General features: G+C 38.5%; 2 protein-coding genes across 3 annotated transcripts in view; one reads left to right on the top strand and one right to left on the bottom strand.

The window, feature by feature from the left end:
- Positions 1-13,937: 13,937 nt before the first annotated feature.
- Positions 13,938-18,626, bottom strand: part of kiz (kizuna centrosomal protein) — a 68,413-nt gene continuing 63,724 nt past the window's right edge. The window contains exon 14 of the mRNA XM_078174988.1: positions 13,938-14,011. Within this exon, the coding sequence (XP_078031114.1) occupies positions 13,981-14,011 (31 nt within the window). The 3' untranslated portion in view covers positions 13,938-13,980. The remainder of the gene's footprint in view (positions 14,012-18,626) is intronic.
- On the top strand, positions 15,372-17,824 carry nkx2.4a (NK2 homeobox 4a). 2 transcript variants are annotated; one of them, XM_033642335.2, is made up of 2 exons: positions 15,372-15,876; positions 16,463-17,824. In XM_033642335.2, exons 1-2 carry the CDS (start codon positions 15,507-15,509, stop codon positions 17,122-17,124), a joined length of 1,032 nt encoding a protein of 343 aa, XP_033498226.1. In that variant the 5' UTR covers positions 15,372-15,506; the 3' UTR covers positions 17,125-17,824. The 2 variants fall into 2 exon arrangements, with proteins under 2 accessions (XP_033498226.1, XP_033498225.1); XM_033642334.2 differs by having other exon boundaries at positions 16,436-17,824.

Raw genomic sequence — 18,626 nt, 5'->3', positions numbered from 1 at the left:
TTCTTGCTTTGCTGAATGGGTGCAGTATTTTTATATGGCAGAGCATTGTTTTGTATCGTGCATCACATTCAGTCTTCATGCTCCTTGTGATGCATGTGAAGCAATGACCTTCAGCTTATTTATTTTCTATAGTCACAGATACGATCCGCTGACCATGTATTCATCCACACAAAGAGGATGCAGTGGCACAAACAGCTGCCCATCACCCCACTGTGTTTTTGCTTTACACTGTAAATCAACTCAAATGAAATAAAAATAACCACAAAACAACTACTTTTGTCCATATTAATATCTGAAACCTCCCCTTGTTTCCCTGTGTGATCAGCTGACCAGCACAGAGGGGTACCCCAGCTGAGCCACTTAGAAAGGGGGGTATAACATTCATGGCTGCCATTGCCAAAACACACCTGAGCAAGGCACAAAACCACCACTCTGTTGCAGGGCCCCACTCAACCTCCGGGGCCCCTCAGATCCTCTGTCTACTGTCTCCTCTCCAGTCCATTGCCCCATTTAAAATCCCATGGAGCTGTCAAGCATTTTCCATTGTTGCCTGGAATGTGCAGCTTATTCTTTACTCCCGGGTCGTCTTCTGCTGCTGCTGCTGCTGCTGCTACTGGTATTTTATTCATTCTTCAACCCCACTGTACATTTTTACTTCTGGGTCTTCACAAACAAAAAATGAAGAATCTTTTATAAAAAAAAAAAATCTGTTTCTGTGTACACTGCTTTTTGTATTTATTTATTTCAACAGTGTTTTTATTGTCATTTTAATTGATCTAAATGTATTTTTAACTTATCTGTACAGCACTTTGGTCGAACTTTGTTCCTAAATAATGTACATATTGATCACACCTGTTAAATAAAATACATGCTACCATTACAATCATTTGCTGCCTTTTTTTTAAGGGTTACAAAAGTGGCCATAGGTGTAGATTTCACACAGGACATGTCCACTTCAATATTTTGAAAAAAAAAAAGGAACACATTTGCACCATAAATTTATGCAGAAATAATTAAATTTGTGCATAAAACTTCATGTGAATGCAGGAAATTAAGTGTTTGAATTTTTTGCTGAAGCACCCTAAACCCCCCATTTCATATGTGTGCCCTCAATAATGAAACAAAACTCACACACTTGAACCATTTTAATCACAACTAGATGGGTCATCTAGTACTGTAACTTTATATAATGCTAATAACAGAAGTCCCAGGTGTATTTATATATTAACATGAACTGTATATAAGTATATTTACACAAGTACTGAACATGGTATTTTTGCTTTTACTCCTCTACAGGTCAGGGTTTTTAGTTTTATCTGACAGCAGTTGCTCCTCATTGCAGAACACAATGTGCCACACACAGGATACGTTGCTGTAGTTTAAATGACTCAGCAGTTCATGCAGTTGTTAGCCTGTAGGTGAAAGGAACATCTACAGCATAACCAAACAGTTTACTCACTCATTAACACATTTTAGCACACACTGAATTGACCATTGTTTAAAATGAATGCCTTCACACGTGACACTAAAGTTGAATCAGGCTGCACATTGTTTATGTTGGTTAAAACTTTATTGCATTGTATACTGTATGTAGTATGAAGTATTTTTACATAGTGGTATGACAACCTTTACCTGTGTATGGCGTTTAAATTCTCCCTCAGTAAGTAAATGGTGGCTTTTGTAACACTGAGTTGTGTGCCTTGCTGGTTCAGTATGAGACCTCTATTCTTTTGAATTACCTGAGGTGTACACACGTCAAAAACAAACAACTCATGCTCAAGTTTAGCACCTCAAATTCAGTAAACATCTGACTCCAGGTTGAATAATATGAATATTTAAATGAGTTCCACAGAATGTCACTGAAGAAACACAGATATATAGTAGGCTATATAGTGTAAATTAGTTACTTTGGGAAATAAAGAATAGAATTTGGATTAAATGCATTTGTGTCTTTTAAAGTAATACATGACGTTCATAATCCAGTGACACTTAATTTGAGGTCCGTGGGCTACGTTTTGCCCATGACAGCAGGTGTCCCACCCACCGTTATCTAATTCACTAAGAAAATTAATTGATACACTTTTATTTTTGTTCAAAAATCAGCATCAAAAGAGAGCTTGTTTGTCAAAAACAGTGCCAGGGGATACCCACAGGCTCAGCCTAGAAATGCCCCTGCATGCATCTGACCTGTGTGGCGCTGCTGCGACTGGGTTTGCCTCTTGGCAAAGATGAGTGAGGACGTTAAAAGGTTGAAAACAGGCAATTCATTTTATTCACCGATAAATATAATTGTTTGTTTATTAACTTACCCTTGGCAATTTTGCAAAAGTGGCCTCCAGGCAAAACAAGTTGAGCATCCCTGATATAATCCCTAATGTCAGACCATATCAGTAAAGACAAAAGGCATATTAGTGTAAAAGCACAGTTATTTGAGAACATTTATTTTGGAACATGCAATGCAACTGGGCCAGCCGTCTCTAACACAGGTACATCTGTAAGCAGTTCAGATCCCTGGATGAGCTGGGAACACCTGGGACAAAAATACTCTGGTGAGAGGAGTCCCCTCCCTCTGCAGAGGCCACTGAGATGCTCTTGAGCAAGACACTTCACTTCCCCACTGCTTGATGTCCAGCAGCAGAGCACTGCACTCCTTACTCTGTGTGTGTGTGTGTGTGTGTGTGTGTGTGTGTGTGCGCGTGTGTTACCTCTCCACATTGTGAGCCAGATTGCTGCCATGTTCAAACAACTGCAGTTAACAGTAATGAATTAAAATATTAGAAACATATATTTTTGTTACATGGTGAATCTGGCTGCTTATTAGTGTTTCACTTAGCATATGAGTGTATCTAGGGAGTAATTATAAAATATACTAGGGGGACACATCATCCCCAAATAGTCACATATGCCCTCCACAATATATTGATAGTAAATATAAAGAAATCAAATTTGCTTTGACAGGTAACCATGCACTACTGCCTAAAATAATAATTAGCAAATGTAATCAGAATCATAAATAAACTAAATAAATTGCCATTATTATTACTACTGGCTCTAGTGTTACGGTGGACTGCAGTTCTGTGTGTGGTTTGTGCAAGTGCCGTTACCGTATCCTAACAGAAGCTGCCTGTCGCTTGTGGGTAGATACAATCAGTGTCAAACTCTGCACTGTGTCTCTGATTCATTACTTTAAAATGTATTATAAGTGGAACACTAGAAAGTAATATGAGTGCTAGGTAGGATACATCACTACCAACTGTTATAGTTTTTGTAAAGTGTTAGTATGTCACAAAAATGTCATTTAAAGGTGACTAAACAAATCATATATAGTGCACTTTTCATGATCAGTCATATGGTGGTTTCCTAAAATGACAGTCAGTCTTTAAAACTTTGAGAATCTTAACTGTTAAGTGTCCAAAAAATTCTTCTCGGGGGATTTTCCAACCCAACCCTCCACGGATGTCCTTCCGACATCATCCCCATAGTGTCTGTACATCCACTGAAATCAGAATAGCTAAGAATAGTTCCTGTTACCTTCGTATTGCCAGTAAGAGGAGTCTTGTGAGAATAAGAAGGCTTAAATACATGTTGACGTAACTAACTCAAATGGCAAAAGACCATGCAGGTAGTTTACACATGTGACAGGCTGCATTCTGTAAAAAGAAAGAAAAACAAAAAACAAAAAAACTAGACTTCTGTAAAATGTACCTGTCTCAAGCTGACAGACAACATTGTAACTGACATTGATTATTTGTTACAGTAATTGCTATATTATATCATACAATAAAAAAACTTGTGTAAAATAGGACCTAAATATTGTATACATTTAAGGTGAAGTTCACAGTTTTTCAAGTCAGTCTTAAAATATCAGTCAGGTGCCCATAAGAATGATGAAACACTTTTTTCTTACTGTAATTATTCCTCCTGCTCTGACTGACCAGTAAAAGATCCTCTCCTGACGTGCTCTCAGTGGAAGTGATGGGGGACAAATTTCATGGTTGTCCTTTTGTGAAAAAAAAAAAAAAAAAATGAACTCCATAGTTTATCTGAGGCAAATAAGACCCCATCTTTTACAGAGTTCATCTGTTGTTTGTGAACTGCAGGTAAGAGACACTAAATGAGATGAACACAGTCACTGCAGTGTGTGTGTGTTAAAGGGAAGGACCACCTAAATTAAGGATTCCAATATGTCATTTCCATGGCCTGTAAGTTCAGTCAGAATTTGTGGACATGAGCGACTCTCTCTAAAAGCCAGAAACCAGAGGAGTAAGTCTCAAACTTGTGATGTCATCAAGTATAAAGTCTGGAGCTGCTCCATAGCCAATGAATGGGAGCCTGATTTTTTGGACACATAGAATGTTTGTTTTCTTTTTTTTTGTATATATCTGAATGAGCTTTATTCTACTGTATTGTTCTCAACTGTGAAACAGAAAATGTACGCATATACTCAAAACATTCCCCTGGGTGCTCTCAGTGACATCTAGAACATGTTTCACCATTCATTGTCTATGGAGCAGCTCCAGACTTTATACCTGATGACATCACAAATTTGAGTTTAAGTACTGTAGTTTTTGATTTGGCACACAGATGTTTGAACAGTCTTAGACCATAGGAATAACATGTATGAGTTTTGAAAATTAGTGTATTTCCCCTTTAAAGTTCAGGATAAAGTTTGTCCAGCATGGAATCTTTTGTTTGGTTCGATGGCATTTTTAGCAGTGACTTCTGCTTTCAAGCACTGACACAGTTCACTGCACTCGACACGGCACATTTCACAGCAGACCTTTTGACTTGCCATATAGAAGGGAAAGCACAGGTACTACTGATAATATTTACAATGGCCATGACAGTGAACCAGAATGCACATTACCAGTAGCCCAAAACTGAAGCAGCAAAATGGAATAGCCATTAATATTATTTGTGTTTACACCTGTGTTTCTCCTACTGTAATATGTCGCAGTGCGCTCCATTTAAAAGGCCTACTGTACTTTTTTAGAGCAACAAAGCAAAGTTATGTATCAAAATACACAGAATTTATTTTAGTACAGATTGATTAAGTGGATTTTATTCTCTTCTACAAATGATGAAATAGTAAACATGGGTATATTTCCAAATAAGGCTACATTCATGGATTAAAAATATGCTACAACACAAGGTCAACATCTTCCACATCACCACAGTGCTTATGATGCATAACAGCATTATATTTAAAGCTGCAGAGAGAGATGTTCAGTGATACCTACGTGATTTAGAAGCAACAGAAAAGTCTTTTCTATGTCTAGTGACAAACAAAATGACCCTGCACGAGGTAAAAGCTGTTTTTAAATAACTTGTGACCATTAGATGTACTGGGATATTGCTGCAAAATATCATACACTACAGACATCAATAAATCAAATAGAAGCTTTGAGAGGTGAGTGGTGGCAGGCAGCTGAAGGATGTTTTGTGTGTTTTCCCTTTGACTGAGCAGCAGTCGTCCGAGTGGAGGAATCTTTTTCTAGCTCCTGCACACATGGCTGGAGGAAGGAGAGAGAGAGGAGGAACAGTCTGCGGCATTTTAGCACACAATTTCATGATGGTTTCAGAGAAGAGGCCAGCCAAGCATTTCAAGTGGCGGAGCAGCGAGAGGGCAGCATTGTAGAGGAGAGCAGGTAGTGTAATGATCAGGTAGACAAGATGACATCAAGCGTCCTCAGGGATGGCCAGGCGCAGAGCGCTGACATCCTTCCAGGGAGAAAGAAGCACTGAAACACGATGAGACAAAACCAACAAACAAGAAAGCCATTAGCCCCCAGGCAGACTTGTTATTACTGTACAGCTGCAGGAAGTCAGACACTTGGAGACGAAGAGATTTAAACACTGTAGGAAAACAACTAAACATGTCACCCTGTGTGTTATTGCATTGGTGGCACGACACAAGAGAACAAACATATGGGGAATACTGTGCTTTGCTCACCGTCGCCTGACAATGATAGGAGCTAACATTTACATTTTGAGTACACGTCCTTCATCTCCCAAGATTCTAGTGTCTAAAGAAGTACAGTGGAATTGTGGGAAATGTAGTATGTGTAAAAGGGTATATGTCATATCATTAAATACCTTCTAATACAAATTTAACATATAGATCTGATGGTAAATATTAAAACATGTGAATATATGAATATTAAGTGTAGCTGTGTGGTTCCACTTTTGGGACTAGACTATTACAGTGGTTACAAACAGTGGCGGATCTTCCTATGTAATATTTTGGACCTTTAAGTAACGGAACGTAAGGGAAATGGTGGAGCAGAGTGGATGTGGAGAGCATTAGACTAAGAAAAAATTTAAAATTCGTATTATTTTTTATTTCTGTTCGTAAGCTGTTTATTTACGTTGATTTCTCTGTAGCTTTAGTTCTTGTAAGCAAAATATACAAAAAATATAAAAGCCAATAATATAATGACTACTTTTTTTTTTTTTTTTTTTTAGACAGGGGTGGGGGTTGGGGGTCACTAGGGGAAGCTACCCAGGGCACCGAATAGGTTATGTTCAACACTGCTTACAAATAATTTATGTTAGTTTTCTGTTTAAATGAATAAAATGTATGTGCTTGTGATTTTTACAATGTCATAACAGATATGCGAGAAGAGTGCAGACTATACGAAAAAAAAATTATAATATCTTATGATCATATATTACCACATATAAATGCCAGTAAAATAATAACTCCAACATGATGATAATAAAGTTGGCAGTGAAACGATGTTAGTTCAAGGTGTTGACTGAAATGAATCACAGTTGAGACCATTTTACTCAACACTAACTTGCTTTGCATTATGATCAGCAAGTCATTACAAAATAAATAAAGAAAGGAAATAAAAAAGGTACCAAGGTGCACTGCTTTGCAAAAATTTAAAAAGCCTGAACACTGAGTAGAAAATTGAAGGCACTGAGCCAATTTCTTAAAGGCTTTTTAACTTTTGCAGAATAGTGGGCCTTGGTACATTTTGACTATGACTTTCTGAACACAAAGAAAAAGTCTAACCTCTATCTTCATTTTTGGTCTCATGTGTCCTTGGATTTAAGGAGCACCTTTCATTAAGAAGCACTCCTCAGGCAATCTGCCATAAAACTAAATCATATTATTTACTTTCCGTATTATATTACTCTTGCTTTCCCAAGTTCAGGATCTATTCTTTCAAATTACACCATTTTCACCAGGTGTGTTATCTGACTTTGTACATATTTTTCTCCTGCCACTTACAGGCTTTGAGCCTGTGAGCTAAATCCCTCTCCAACTAGGGCTATGAAGCTAATAGTATGCTGCGTTTAGGGACTCATCAAAAAGAAAAAAAAGGTTGCATACATATTATGTCACCTTATTTAGAATATTAACCCCTTCCCCCATGCATTGATATCATTTTAGAAACTATACTTGTGTTTTCTTTTTTTAAAGCCATGAATAAAAAGATAGAGATACACGCTATGACAAATTTAAAAAGTAGCATGACTCACAGCAAAACCAAAACACTGATTTATGTCACTGATGACATGTCACCTAGTCGTGGTTCATATTTGTGTTTCAGATCATTCAAGCCGCCATCATTTAGTATAGTTTGATACTACTCTTTTTTGTTTGCAGTTCTTGAGACTGTTCTCTGTTGCATTAACAACTAAACTGACACCGCTCTGCTTTGGCTTTTAAAAAAATCATCTTGTGTTTCGGGACAGTGTGCTCCTTATAAATTTCACCCTGAAGAACACAGATAAATTTACACCATTGCAGTGTATCAAGAAAAAAAGTTTAGATAGAGTGCTGCTGCTGGAGTTATAATAAAGGCTTCTGATATTAGTAACTTTGACCCTTTTTTCTTGCTGTAGTTCCTCTGATGGCCACTAAAGAAACAGTGACAGAATTCAGCAGGACATTGCTCTTAAATGTTGTGAAAAATTGTGTATGTCGTGAGTGTGGATGTTATAATTAAAGAAGGGAACACAATCAGACACAGCTACATGTCAGCTTTGCATTTTGACTTTAACACAAACATTTTACACAGGATCACTGCTTTTGCTTTGACTTACACTGAAACCATTAACAGCTGCTGTTTGAGGCACACATTAGTATTTTCTAACTTTGTCTTGGGGGTAAGTGAAAATATATTATTATATGTCTCCTTGAAAATAACAACAGGGTGTTGAGTGAATTTTTAACTTACGTCCAGTTGTTTAAAAAAACAGCTTTCTGACTGTCGCAGCAGTCATTTGATGATTGAAATTAAAATGTTGCTGGTTTGATTCTGTTCTGTTTGGCAAACAATGAAAACCAAATATGGCCTTGAGCAAGACATTAAAAATAAAATGTCCCACTTCCATAATGACTCATTTTTTTGTGATTGAAGTAGTAATTGTGGTCAACATTTTGAAAAGGGTTTAAGACATCAAAATTATTCTCCAGATATAAATAATCAGTGAACAAATATTGTTTGTTTTTGGGGGGGTGTTGCTGTTGATGATTTTTGTTTGTTTATTTGTTTGGTTTTTGAGAAATGATTAGCAGGAGTGAAAAGGATTAATGACCATGACTGTGGTTAGGACAATAGAATAAAAAAAATAATATCAAGTAAGAACAGCAATAATGACTTTACAAAATAATGCTGGAATAAAACAAAAAAAAAGCAGTATTAAAGCAGTGTTTGTTTTGTGAATGGCAAATATGATTCACAATTCTACACAAGATAAAAACCATTAGAAATTAGGTGGCAAAGATAATTATGAATTCAGCACACAAATAAACTATTTGTAATTAATATTCTGAGGTGATTCTGTTACATTTATATTCAGTACTACAGTTATAATTATAATAGTGATAATAATGTGCACATACTAGCAATATGATGTTAAAACTAATTTACTATATATAAATACTTCAATATATTTTGATTTACCCTCTGTTTTTACTTTTAACCATTTAATCTTTAACTCCCTGAGGTTTAAATGGCTCTCCCCCTTCAGCAGTGCTCATGTTCTGCAAAGAAATGAGCAGAAATGAAAATTCAAATCTTTTTTACACTCTGCACTAAAAAATGGGCTTTGACTTTATATTTTAAATTGCAGCACGTGGTGCGTGCTCGTACCTGTCAGGATCAATACATTCAGAATTTAAAGTAGTTCTACGATGTGTTTATGTGACTTCATCTAAATAATGGTAGGCTATCAGGTGGCCTACGGGATAAAAGCATCCCAAAGTGGGGATAAACAGACAGGTAAAAATGCCGCATTGATATGCAGCTTCTGTTCACATTTCCATTGTTGAGTTGTGGAGCCATTTAAAAAGTTTCCATCACTGCATACAGCACTCAAAGTGCTTTGGAACTTTTGATTAGAAGATGCATCTCTTGACTGATGCATGAAAACAAGCTGAATAAATGAATTCCTGGCATAAATGGACATCAGGAAACACTTGATACAGATTGCAGCTATTTGCATGCATTTCAGGTGTAAAACCACATTTGATTATTATTATTATTATTATTTCTTTTAGTGCACACAGTGCTGTGAAAAATCCTCAACTTAAATAGTGTCCAGCAGAAGTATGTCTAATGCATGAAAACTCAAAATCCCCCAAAGCAGCTGAACTAAAGAAAACGCATGCAAATTCATGAAAAGGCCAGTTTGCTTTCCAACTTGCCTACAAGCCAAAAATATGCAAAATATTAACAATAATATTTGATTAAAAACTGTCAAAATTACAACAAGACATCAAAAACAACTTTATGCCCAATCTGCTCTTAGTGTGATTCAAATTTAGCTAAAAAAAATACTATCAAACTGTTCTAATGCTGCTACAAAGGCTGCACTTTGATGCCAAGAAAAACAGTTTATATCTAAATCTATAATTTTAGCACTTAAAGACAAGTATATTTTCTTCTGCAGTGAAGTGGAGCAAATTTTTGTATCTAAATTTCAGGACGTCTCATCAAACAGGCCTCATCTTACCACAACAACTGGCTGCCAAAGGCAGCTAGACACAGAGGAAAGATTGGCAGAGACATTTTGCCATATGAGTAACTGGGTGACAAAGCTGGAGTGAGCCGTGGTTGAGTCACAACCATACTCTCTAACAGCTTTGTTTACCTGCCCTCACCGCCGCCACAATTAATGCAGCAGAGAAGTGGACGAAACCAGGTACCTTTGGAACCCTGGTAATCTGCATTGATCTGCTGCTGTGTTTTTTTTAATTGTTGTTACAAAAGAGAGCAGCGATGCTAAAATGCTGCCACTCAAAACAATGCAGAGGACAGCGGCACTCACAGAACCCTGAGTACCTCAAATTTCAGGAGGCTAAATCTGTTTCAGACCCACAGAGGTGGAATTTGCTGGCTTTTTTGTCTCCAAGTCTCAAGCAAGGTGACAGAGTATCAAATTGCAGAATTTATTTATTTATATGTATATGTATTAAGTTATTTATTCATCTATTTGATGCATGTTTACAATATGATCTATAAAACAGATCGTATTATAGTGAGAGCTTATCAACATAGTACCCAACCTGTGTTTGAGTTATAGCTTGAAGATGAAGGTTAAGGTATGATTTTCATGTCTTTATATGTCTCAGCTTGGGATTTAAATGCAACACAGTGAAATCTGATAACCCAAAAATATATAGCTAACACTTGTGTTTGCATAAGTGCAGAGACAGCTGGAATATGGCTGAATCATTTTTAAAACAAGAGAAAATAACGCCTCACCTGTGAAAGAGTATCTGTATCAGTTAGTGGCTTCTGCACACACTTGCACTTTAAAATAGTCTTAAACTCAAAATATATCATTCAAACATTTTTGATTTTTACTTTGCACTCTAGACTGATGTTTCCAAAGTAATATCAAACTATTTATATTGTGTTTTTGTGGTATCATCTCTTTCAGAAGGAGTATAACTATCAGCAGTTTTGTATCAAGCTGTGTCACATGATTTTTTCCTTTGGTGCTCTGTGCCCTTGATAGCTGAATAAATAGTTTCTTTCAGGGAAAACATAGACGGGAATTTAATAAAATTTAACAATCTGACTTTGACTGCTTCCAGAGGTTTAACAGACAGTGTGTTACACAGTAAAACTCCACTTGTTCCCAGTGGAAAAATCAGTTTGCTGCATGCATGCAACATGGCCTGTTATAAGCTTCCTCCCACAGTCAGTGCCCAGTGTCTCATTATAACACTAACTGTAACTTAATCAAGAAAATGAAGTGCTGCACGTTATGCAGTGGAAATTAAACTTCTACACTCTAATCCAACTGCAAAATTGAATTCTCCACCATTTTCCCCAACTGCCAGATTATGGTCAGCATCCCATAAAAGCCCATATTCTGTTTTTTGGCGCCCTATTAGCATCATTTCGTCCATCAAGCGACATTAATTGTGAATGAATGCAAACTCCTGCAGAAGAATACGGTCTTCAAGAGGCCTGTCACATACTTTCTCCACTTGGGAGGACCTTTAACCTACTTAGCTGAGGAACCGCAACGTTTCAAGTAGTGCAGCTGAAAGATATGCACCTGCCCGCTTTTTACTCTCACACTGCTCGGAGATTTAAGAGGAGAGAAAGTATTTGATCTAAATGGTACTACACTGACTTGCAGGTGTGGAATTTTCTCCACAAATTTCTCGATTCAGCCACCGAGCCGACCACAGTACAGATCCCAAGTTTGGAGGGAAGAAGACAATTCATTTGTGACGCAGTGTCACTGTTCAAAGTTCAAAATGGAATTTCTGCTTGACGAGATAGTAAACATGCTTGTTATATTTCGTGCGTAATAACGCACGAAAAAAATGTTTCCTTGGAAGAAAACGCCTGACACAACCACAGACATTTTGCCTTTAACTTAAATTTATATCGCTGGTAAATCGCTTACTATTTGATTGAAAGAACAGTAAATGATTTTCACTTTTTTCCATTGCCAGACATTTAATTATTTATAATGTAAAACCTGAAGGATTTCACATCTTCTTGTAAAATCAATATAATCACATTTCTCCCCAAATTTAGAAATAAAATAAGAGTCCAAAAAGAAGCCGTTTAGTGTGTGATCACACTTTTACAGAGCACATCACACCATGATTTGTACTTTGCAAGTCTAGCTTTTTTCCTACAGGAACCATATCCAAGACGTGCCGTTTTCTTTCCACGAGTGCCTGATGTATTGATAACAAATCCCTAGAAATCGAATAAGTGCACAGTGGGGCCCCAGACAATAGAATAAACACGTGCCAATGTCGTGCGTAAATTACGCATGCAGAATTACACCTTAATTTTGGTTTCATGATAGCAGTGCACTGGCATTCAGAATCTAATCTTTAACGCAGCGTGTTTTCTCTATTACTCACTTGCCAAAAATCATCTAAGCTGCACAGAGAAAAAAGAAAAGTGGAAACACCTTACCGTTTTTGGCATTTGATTAAATCGCATGTTAGAGAAACGGTCTTAAGTAAAGTTTAGGATTTAAGGCCTTCTAGACTGAATAAATCCAAATGTTTTCTGCAGTTTGTGCTCGGGCGGTGTGTGGCTGAGGTTGCAGGTCAGGACCCCGGCTCTTCAGCCATCTCTCCACATCTCTCAGGGTATTGAACCAGCAACGACGAGATGGAGAAAAGCACTTTAGTAACCAGGTGCTTTGGTGTGCTTTGGTCCATCTGCTGTGTTGTGCTAAGCTGAGGGGGGTGATGATATAGGTCGTCTGTATGATACAAACGACATAAATGGGTTGCTATTTTGTTCTGATAAACAACACTTTGATGGTCCGACGACGCGTGCACATCATATATTGGAAAATTGGTTATAATGTCTCTATAGGAAGCTCGCGCTGTTTATTTGGATAGGGCGACTTTGCACCCATAAGTCGTTTCAATAATGCAAACAATACCAGATGATTTAGTCACTGGAGGCAGGCAATGCTTGGTTCATAGCTCAAACAGAATAACACTTGGTTGTCATTCTTTTATTGCACACTTTAATTTGTATGTTAGCATTAAGTAATTTTTATTTTTCAGCTGAAATTATCGAGAAAGTTTGACAATTTAGCAGAGTCAAAGAGCAGGATTTTAAAAGCGTGTATTTACAGGTAAAAGCAAGACAAAGGAGCAAACCGTCCCGTGCGTAATTCTGGGGATAATATATATTTTCTCTCAACACTAATTCTCCTCAGGGCGGCAAAGGTCAGTGTAGGCTAATTCAAATGAATATATTGCATGGTGTTTGTCAGCATGCATCACACACGCTGATTGTATCTTGCACACACACAGCAACACGATCTACCCAGTAACAATTGTCTTAAACAGCTGCAAAAGGCTTTGTCAGTTTTAGGTATTTTCTCTGTATATGTGACAGATTTATGAACAAACCTTTGCTGGGCCTTGTCCACCTTGTCCTTGGCGCGTCCGTGTATCCCGCTCCCGCTGCTTTGGCCACATTATATTCACTGGATGTAAAAGAAAAGAAAGTTAACTTAGACTGACAACTACATTAATGTGGTGTATAAGCCCTCATACTCGTTGCATGCAGCCAACCAGCTCCAGATTTTTATGGGATCCTAATGTGGAGGGTCTGTGGACCAGGGTCCTGCTCTCTGACTCAGTAATCCACAAGGTTGAGAGGTTTGCCTCATTTACATAATGTTAGAGGTCTGGGCCGAGGCCTACCTTTCTTTCGCCCTGAAAAGACACCATGCTGTCGCTGGCAAAAGAGTGAAAAAGGCGCACGGGAGTCTGGAATATTAGAGGTATGAAATATTACTTTATATGAGAAAGGAGTTGATTTTCTTATATTGATAGGAAATTTACTTTTTTTTTTAACTGAGAGCATTTGGTTTACACCTGTTACCCGCCTCTCGTCAAACACGTTTCATTTTTGGATGCTTTTTCTACTTCGGCGTCTTTCTGACAACTCCAGCTGACTTTGGAATACGCATGCATTGTTTGGTTTACCTCAACAACAACAAAGTCCGACCACTTCACAATAAATCCGCTGCGGAATCCAGGCACCTGGGGATCAAGACAGGGAGAACAAATGTGGGCACTGAAACATGCACAAGAACAATAATTTATTACAATCAGGCCATCAACTCCACCGGAGATTGGCATTCTTGATATGTCGCTATAATTGATGGCTGACCATGTCACGTCTTCAATTGCTCAATTAGGGTAGGTAGCTACTTGCTGCCATGCCATGCTAAATTACATTAGTGGCTTCATGGAGACGAGTGTTTCCTTCCTCCAGTAAAAGGAAGATGGGAGCACATTTCACGTCTGGAAAAAAATAACCTCGACGCACAACACCTGCTCCTGCTGTTGCTGTGAGGTGTTGGTAGTGATGCAAAACATACAAATATCATCATGATTTTATTTATGAGCAGCATGATAGCAACCCCTCTCAATTATTGGATGGTTATGAGCCATAGGCGCGGTAATATGGATCCATAAAGGACACATGTTAGGCTGTAATGGGAAGCTACATTAACTGGTGTTCATTATTGCAATTTGTAGCAAGTCTTTTCTCTTTTGACCTCCCCTGTTGTGTGTCTCTTCCTCTGATTCTTCCCCTGGCGCCAGACAGTTTGCTCAGAGATTACAATGTCAGGTCAAGACTGCAGAGTGTCATTAGTGCATGGTGACCACACTTGACGGTTTGAGGCTTATAACATTGTCTCCAAATTCAGTCAGATGAAACTGTTTTGTTTTATTTTAAAGAAATGTATAAAATTGAGATTCACCCTGAATTAAATCCACCAGCAGCAGAAATTTGGGTCAGGAAAATTGCACTAGTGGTCACTTTTTGGCAAAATATAATATATATAAATCCTGTGTATTATATTCCACAGCTGATGATGGATGTTGGGTGGTGATATACTCACAGGTTGGATCCCTATCGCCGCTCCCTCTCAGCATTTTTGTCATTTTGAGCTTATTTGGACTTGTGCCTTTCTGTTGGGGCCAAAATGATGCTTAAGAAGCATAAATGAGCCGGTCATACAACTTCATTGTGGCTCTTTGATGATACTCGGTGGCCCCTTATGTCTGTTCAAAGTGCTCTCAAAGTTTCTAGAAAGAGTGGAATTCCCTACTGACGCAAAATAGTCATATGTGGTCATACCAGCTGATGTGCAGCACATAAGGGGTTATTCTCACCTGTATATCAGAAAGGACAGAATCATAAACATGTGGCGTCGTTTTATTCATGTATATACAAGTTAATATAAAGCAAAGTGTATTTTCATGAATTATTTCCCTAAAATGTCAATGACTATTGTTTGCTGGTTTAGGAGTTTTGCTCCGCCCCCTGTGTTTGTCGTAAACCTGGCTCCTGGCTCCAATAAACCCGGGCTAAGAGCGCCCTGGGCTCGCCTCCTTCTCCAAGGCGATCAATAGGATCTCAGGCGCTCTACAAGCACTCTCTTACGTAGACATCCACCAAGGAGAGAGCCGATACAACAACACGGTTGATCTGCTCAAACACAAAAATCTACCTGCTTTCTGAATCATGTCGTTGAGCCCAAAGCACACTACGCCTTTTTCAGTGACAGATATTTTGAGTCCAATCGAGGAGACCTACAAGAAGTTTAGTGGCATGGACGGCGCAGGGAACCTAACCTCTCCACTGGGAGCCTACCGACAGCCTCAGGTGTCTCAGACCGGCATGCAACAGCACTCCATGGGCCATAACGCCACCGTGGCCACCACTTACCACATGCCGCACACCGTCTCCCAGTTCTCCCACAGCGCTATGGGGGGATACTGCAATGGAAGCATTGGCAACATGGGAGACCTCCCGTCGTACCAGGAAAGCATGCGGAATAGTGCAGCAGCAACAGGGTGGTACAGCGCCAACCCTGATCCCAGATACTCCACAAGTAAGTTCTTTATTCTATTTATGCACACTTTTCTCATTTTATTTCATTGTGAGGGGAAAGAAAAAAAAAATTGACATTTCAGGAATGAGAGAGGGAAATGCGCGAGAACAAATGTGTATCGCTTTTAACAAATATTTAATTCATGTTTGGGTGCTGACGATAAAAAAAAAGTTTATGCAAATAGTGTACATTATTTTAAGAAATCTTTCATTTAAAATGAATACTTCTGATGGTTAAACTGAAAAGGAGATCATTCTTTCAAGTCTGTTTCGACTTTTTTTTTTATCTTTGGCATGAGCAAATATTTACAAGCAAGATCTAGATATTTATTATTATTATTATGATTAATAATATTATTTTCATTATTATTATTATTATTATTTTATCGTTATTACTACTGTTATTATTATTATTATCATATGTGTTTTTTAAGCTAATGCTTTCTAACTTTAATATTTTACGCATATAACAGTCAATAATCAATAAAGACTACTTCAGGCGAAACAGTGTTCTCCTCTTCTGTTTATTGAACGCACGTATATGTATGTATATTTTTAAGTTTCTAGATTCATGGGACCTTCCACAGGTATGAACATGACCGGCATGGGGAGTCTCTCAGGAATGGCGGACGCCACCAAATCCATGCCAGCTCTCCACGCTGCGCCCAGGAGGAAACGGCGCGTCCTGTTCTCGCAGGCTCAGGTCTACGAGCTGGAGCGGAGGTTTAAGCAGCAGAAATACCTGTCGGCGCCTGAGAGGGAGCACCTGGCCAGCATGATCCACCTGACCCCGACCCAGGTGAAGATCTGGTTTCAGAACCACCGGTACAAGATGAAGCGCCAGGCCAAGGACAAGGCAGCGCAGCAGCTGCAGCAGCAGCAACAGGACGGTAACCTGTGCCAACAGCAGGCGCAGTCCCCGAGGCGCGTAGCCGTGCCAGTTCTGGTGAAGGACGGTAAACCGTGCCAGAACGGCTCCAACACGCCGACGCCGAACCAGCAACAGGTACAACAGACCCAACAACAGAGCCAGCAACAGAACGGAGCCGGAGTTGTGCTCGCATCCCCGACCAGCAGCCTCACCCAGCATCAAAGCCAGCAGCAGGTGAACGCTTTGGAGCTGGAGGAGATGTCGCCCAGCCCCCCCTCACTGCACAGCCAGCTCAACATGGCCCAGATAGACACATCTGCTGTAGATTACACCAGTAACATGGTCAGCTCAAACCTCCTCTACGGCAGAACGTGGTAGGACTTAATACAGTACTGTCACTTTTCACTTTTTCTATGTGAACCTGCGGATGAGCCCATGCAAGAGCAAATATATATATGTGAACATATGTCTATATATGTTCATACATATATGTTCATATATAAATATATATGAAGGCTGAACACGGGGGCCCTTTGGTGTTGGAGGGGACAAGGCGCACAGAGGCGCACCAGCTGATCAGGGCACATTTTCTTGACATCTCTGAGAGGGGAGTCTATTTTTGAACATTACAGAAATGGCTGCCCTTGAAAGCAATTATGTCGTTTCTGGACCTTTTGTAATCCATGTTTTGGACCTTCCTCATGATGTTTTAAACGTAGTCTATGTTGTTGAAACAAAAAGGAATGCTGCTTCACTTGAGTTCGGACTGGGGAGGGGGGTGAAGGTGGGATCAGGTTTGAAGTACACTAAGCCACCACTCCTTATTTACGGTGATAACCTGGTATTTTATCATATTAATATTGTAAACTAATGTATTCATTTAGACTTATTAAATAAAGTAGGGACTTGTATATTTGGCTAACACACAAGAATGCGTTTAACTGTATAATAATCGTTATTGCGTCCACTTTTATGTTTTCTTTATTCTTTTGTAAGTTAAAAAGGAACAAATGCGTGATGGCTGCTGTATATGTTTCAAAACCAAGTGAACGTTAACAATAAATAACTTGAAGTGTGAGAGCTATTCCTGAAGAAGTAATTTTTTAAAAGGGATCTGTTTTGGAGTGCATTTTCATTATGTTGTGATTGAGACCAAATTGAGCAGGAAAGCAAGGTCGATGAGGGAGCCAGCATTGTTCAGGTGACATTTTGGAGGGCTGCCTTTCATGGAGGATGTCTGCAAGTCTCTGAGCCCGGGAAATCACCCTTTGATAAATCCCTATCACTTCCCACCAGGTTTTATAGTGACTTTATTTTATGCTTTCAAATATTAATTATGTTTCCTTTTCGACAAATTCCCCAAACATATTGATCTTACTTTGTTTAATAGGCCCAGACCTTAATTTTGCCGCAGTGTGAAAGAGATTATTATGAATGCGAGCTTCCATAAAAAATAGACAATGACAATTATTGCAACAACGAATATCTAAAGGAATGGAGCACATGCCTCGCATTATTATGATGCTACATTAAAGTTAATTACACTCTAATCATACGGTACATTTATTATTATCATTATTATTATTATTATTATCATTATCATTATTATTATCATTATTATTATTATTATTATTATTATGCTGCACAGGCCTCAGTCGTAAAATTAAACGTTTATGAAAACAAAGGTCTCTAACACCACTTTAAAATATCACATACAAATAACAAAAGAAATGTCTCTTAATTTGTGAATTTTATTTTATTTTATTTTTTAAGATATTTAATTCAAATTGCTTAATTTTTCAGCTTTTACTTAAATTGAATTTGAGCGCAAGTTGAAGCTGGATGAGCGTCAGTTCCTTTTTTTTTGCGCACTGTTGGTG

Source organism: Epinephelus lanceolatus, chromosome 15, assembly GCF_041903045.1.
Source record: "Epinephelus lanceolatus isolate andai-2023 chromosome 15, ASM4190304v1, whole genome shotgun sequence".
NCBI lineage: Eukaryota > Metazoa > Chordata > Actinopteri > Perciformes > Serranidae > Epinephelus > Epinephelus lanceolatus.
Note: the sequence above shows the minus strand (reverse complement) of the source record. Positions and strands in the feature narration are given on the sequence as shown.

What these genes read in the sequence shown, in the direction of transcription:
- nkx2.4a (XM_033642334.2), top strand. Translation starts at nt 15,507, where the DNA reads ATGTCGTTGAGCCCAAAGCACACTACGCCTTTTTCAGTGACAGATATT. An exon ending in TGATCCCAGATACTCCACAA is followed by an intron (nt 15,877 to 16,435) that starts GTAAGTTCTTTA and finishes TATATTTTTAAG; the next exon opens with TTTCTAGATTCATGGGACCT.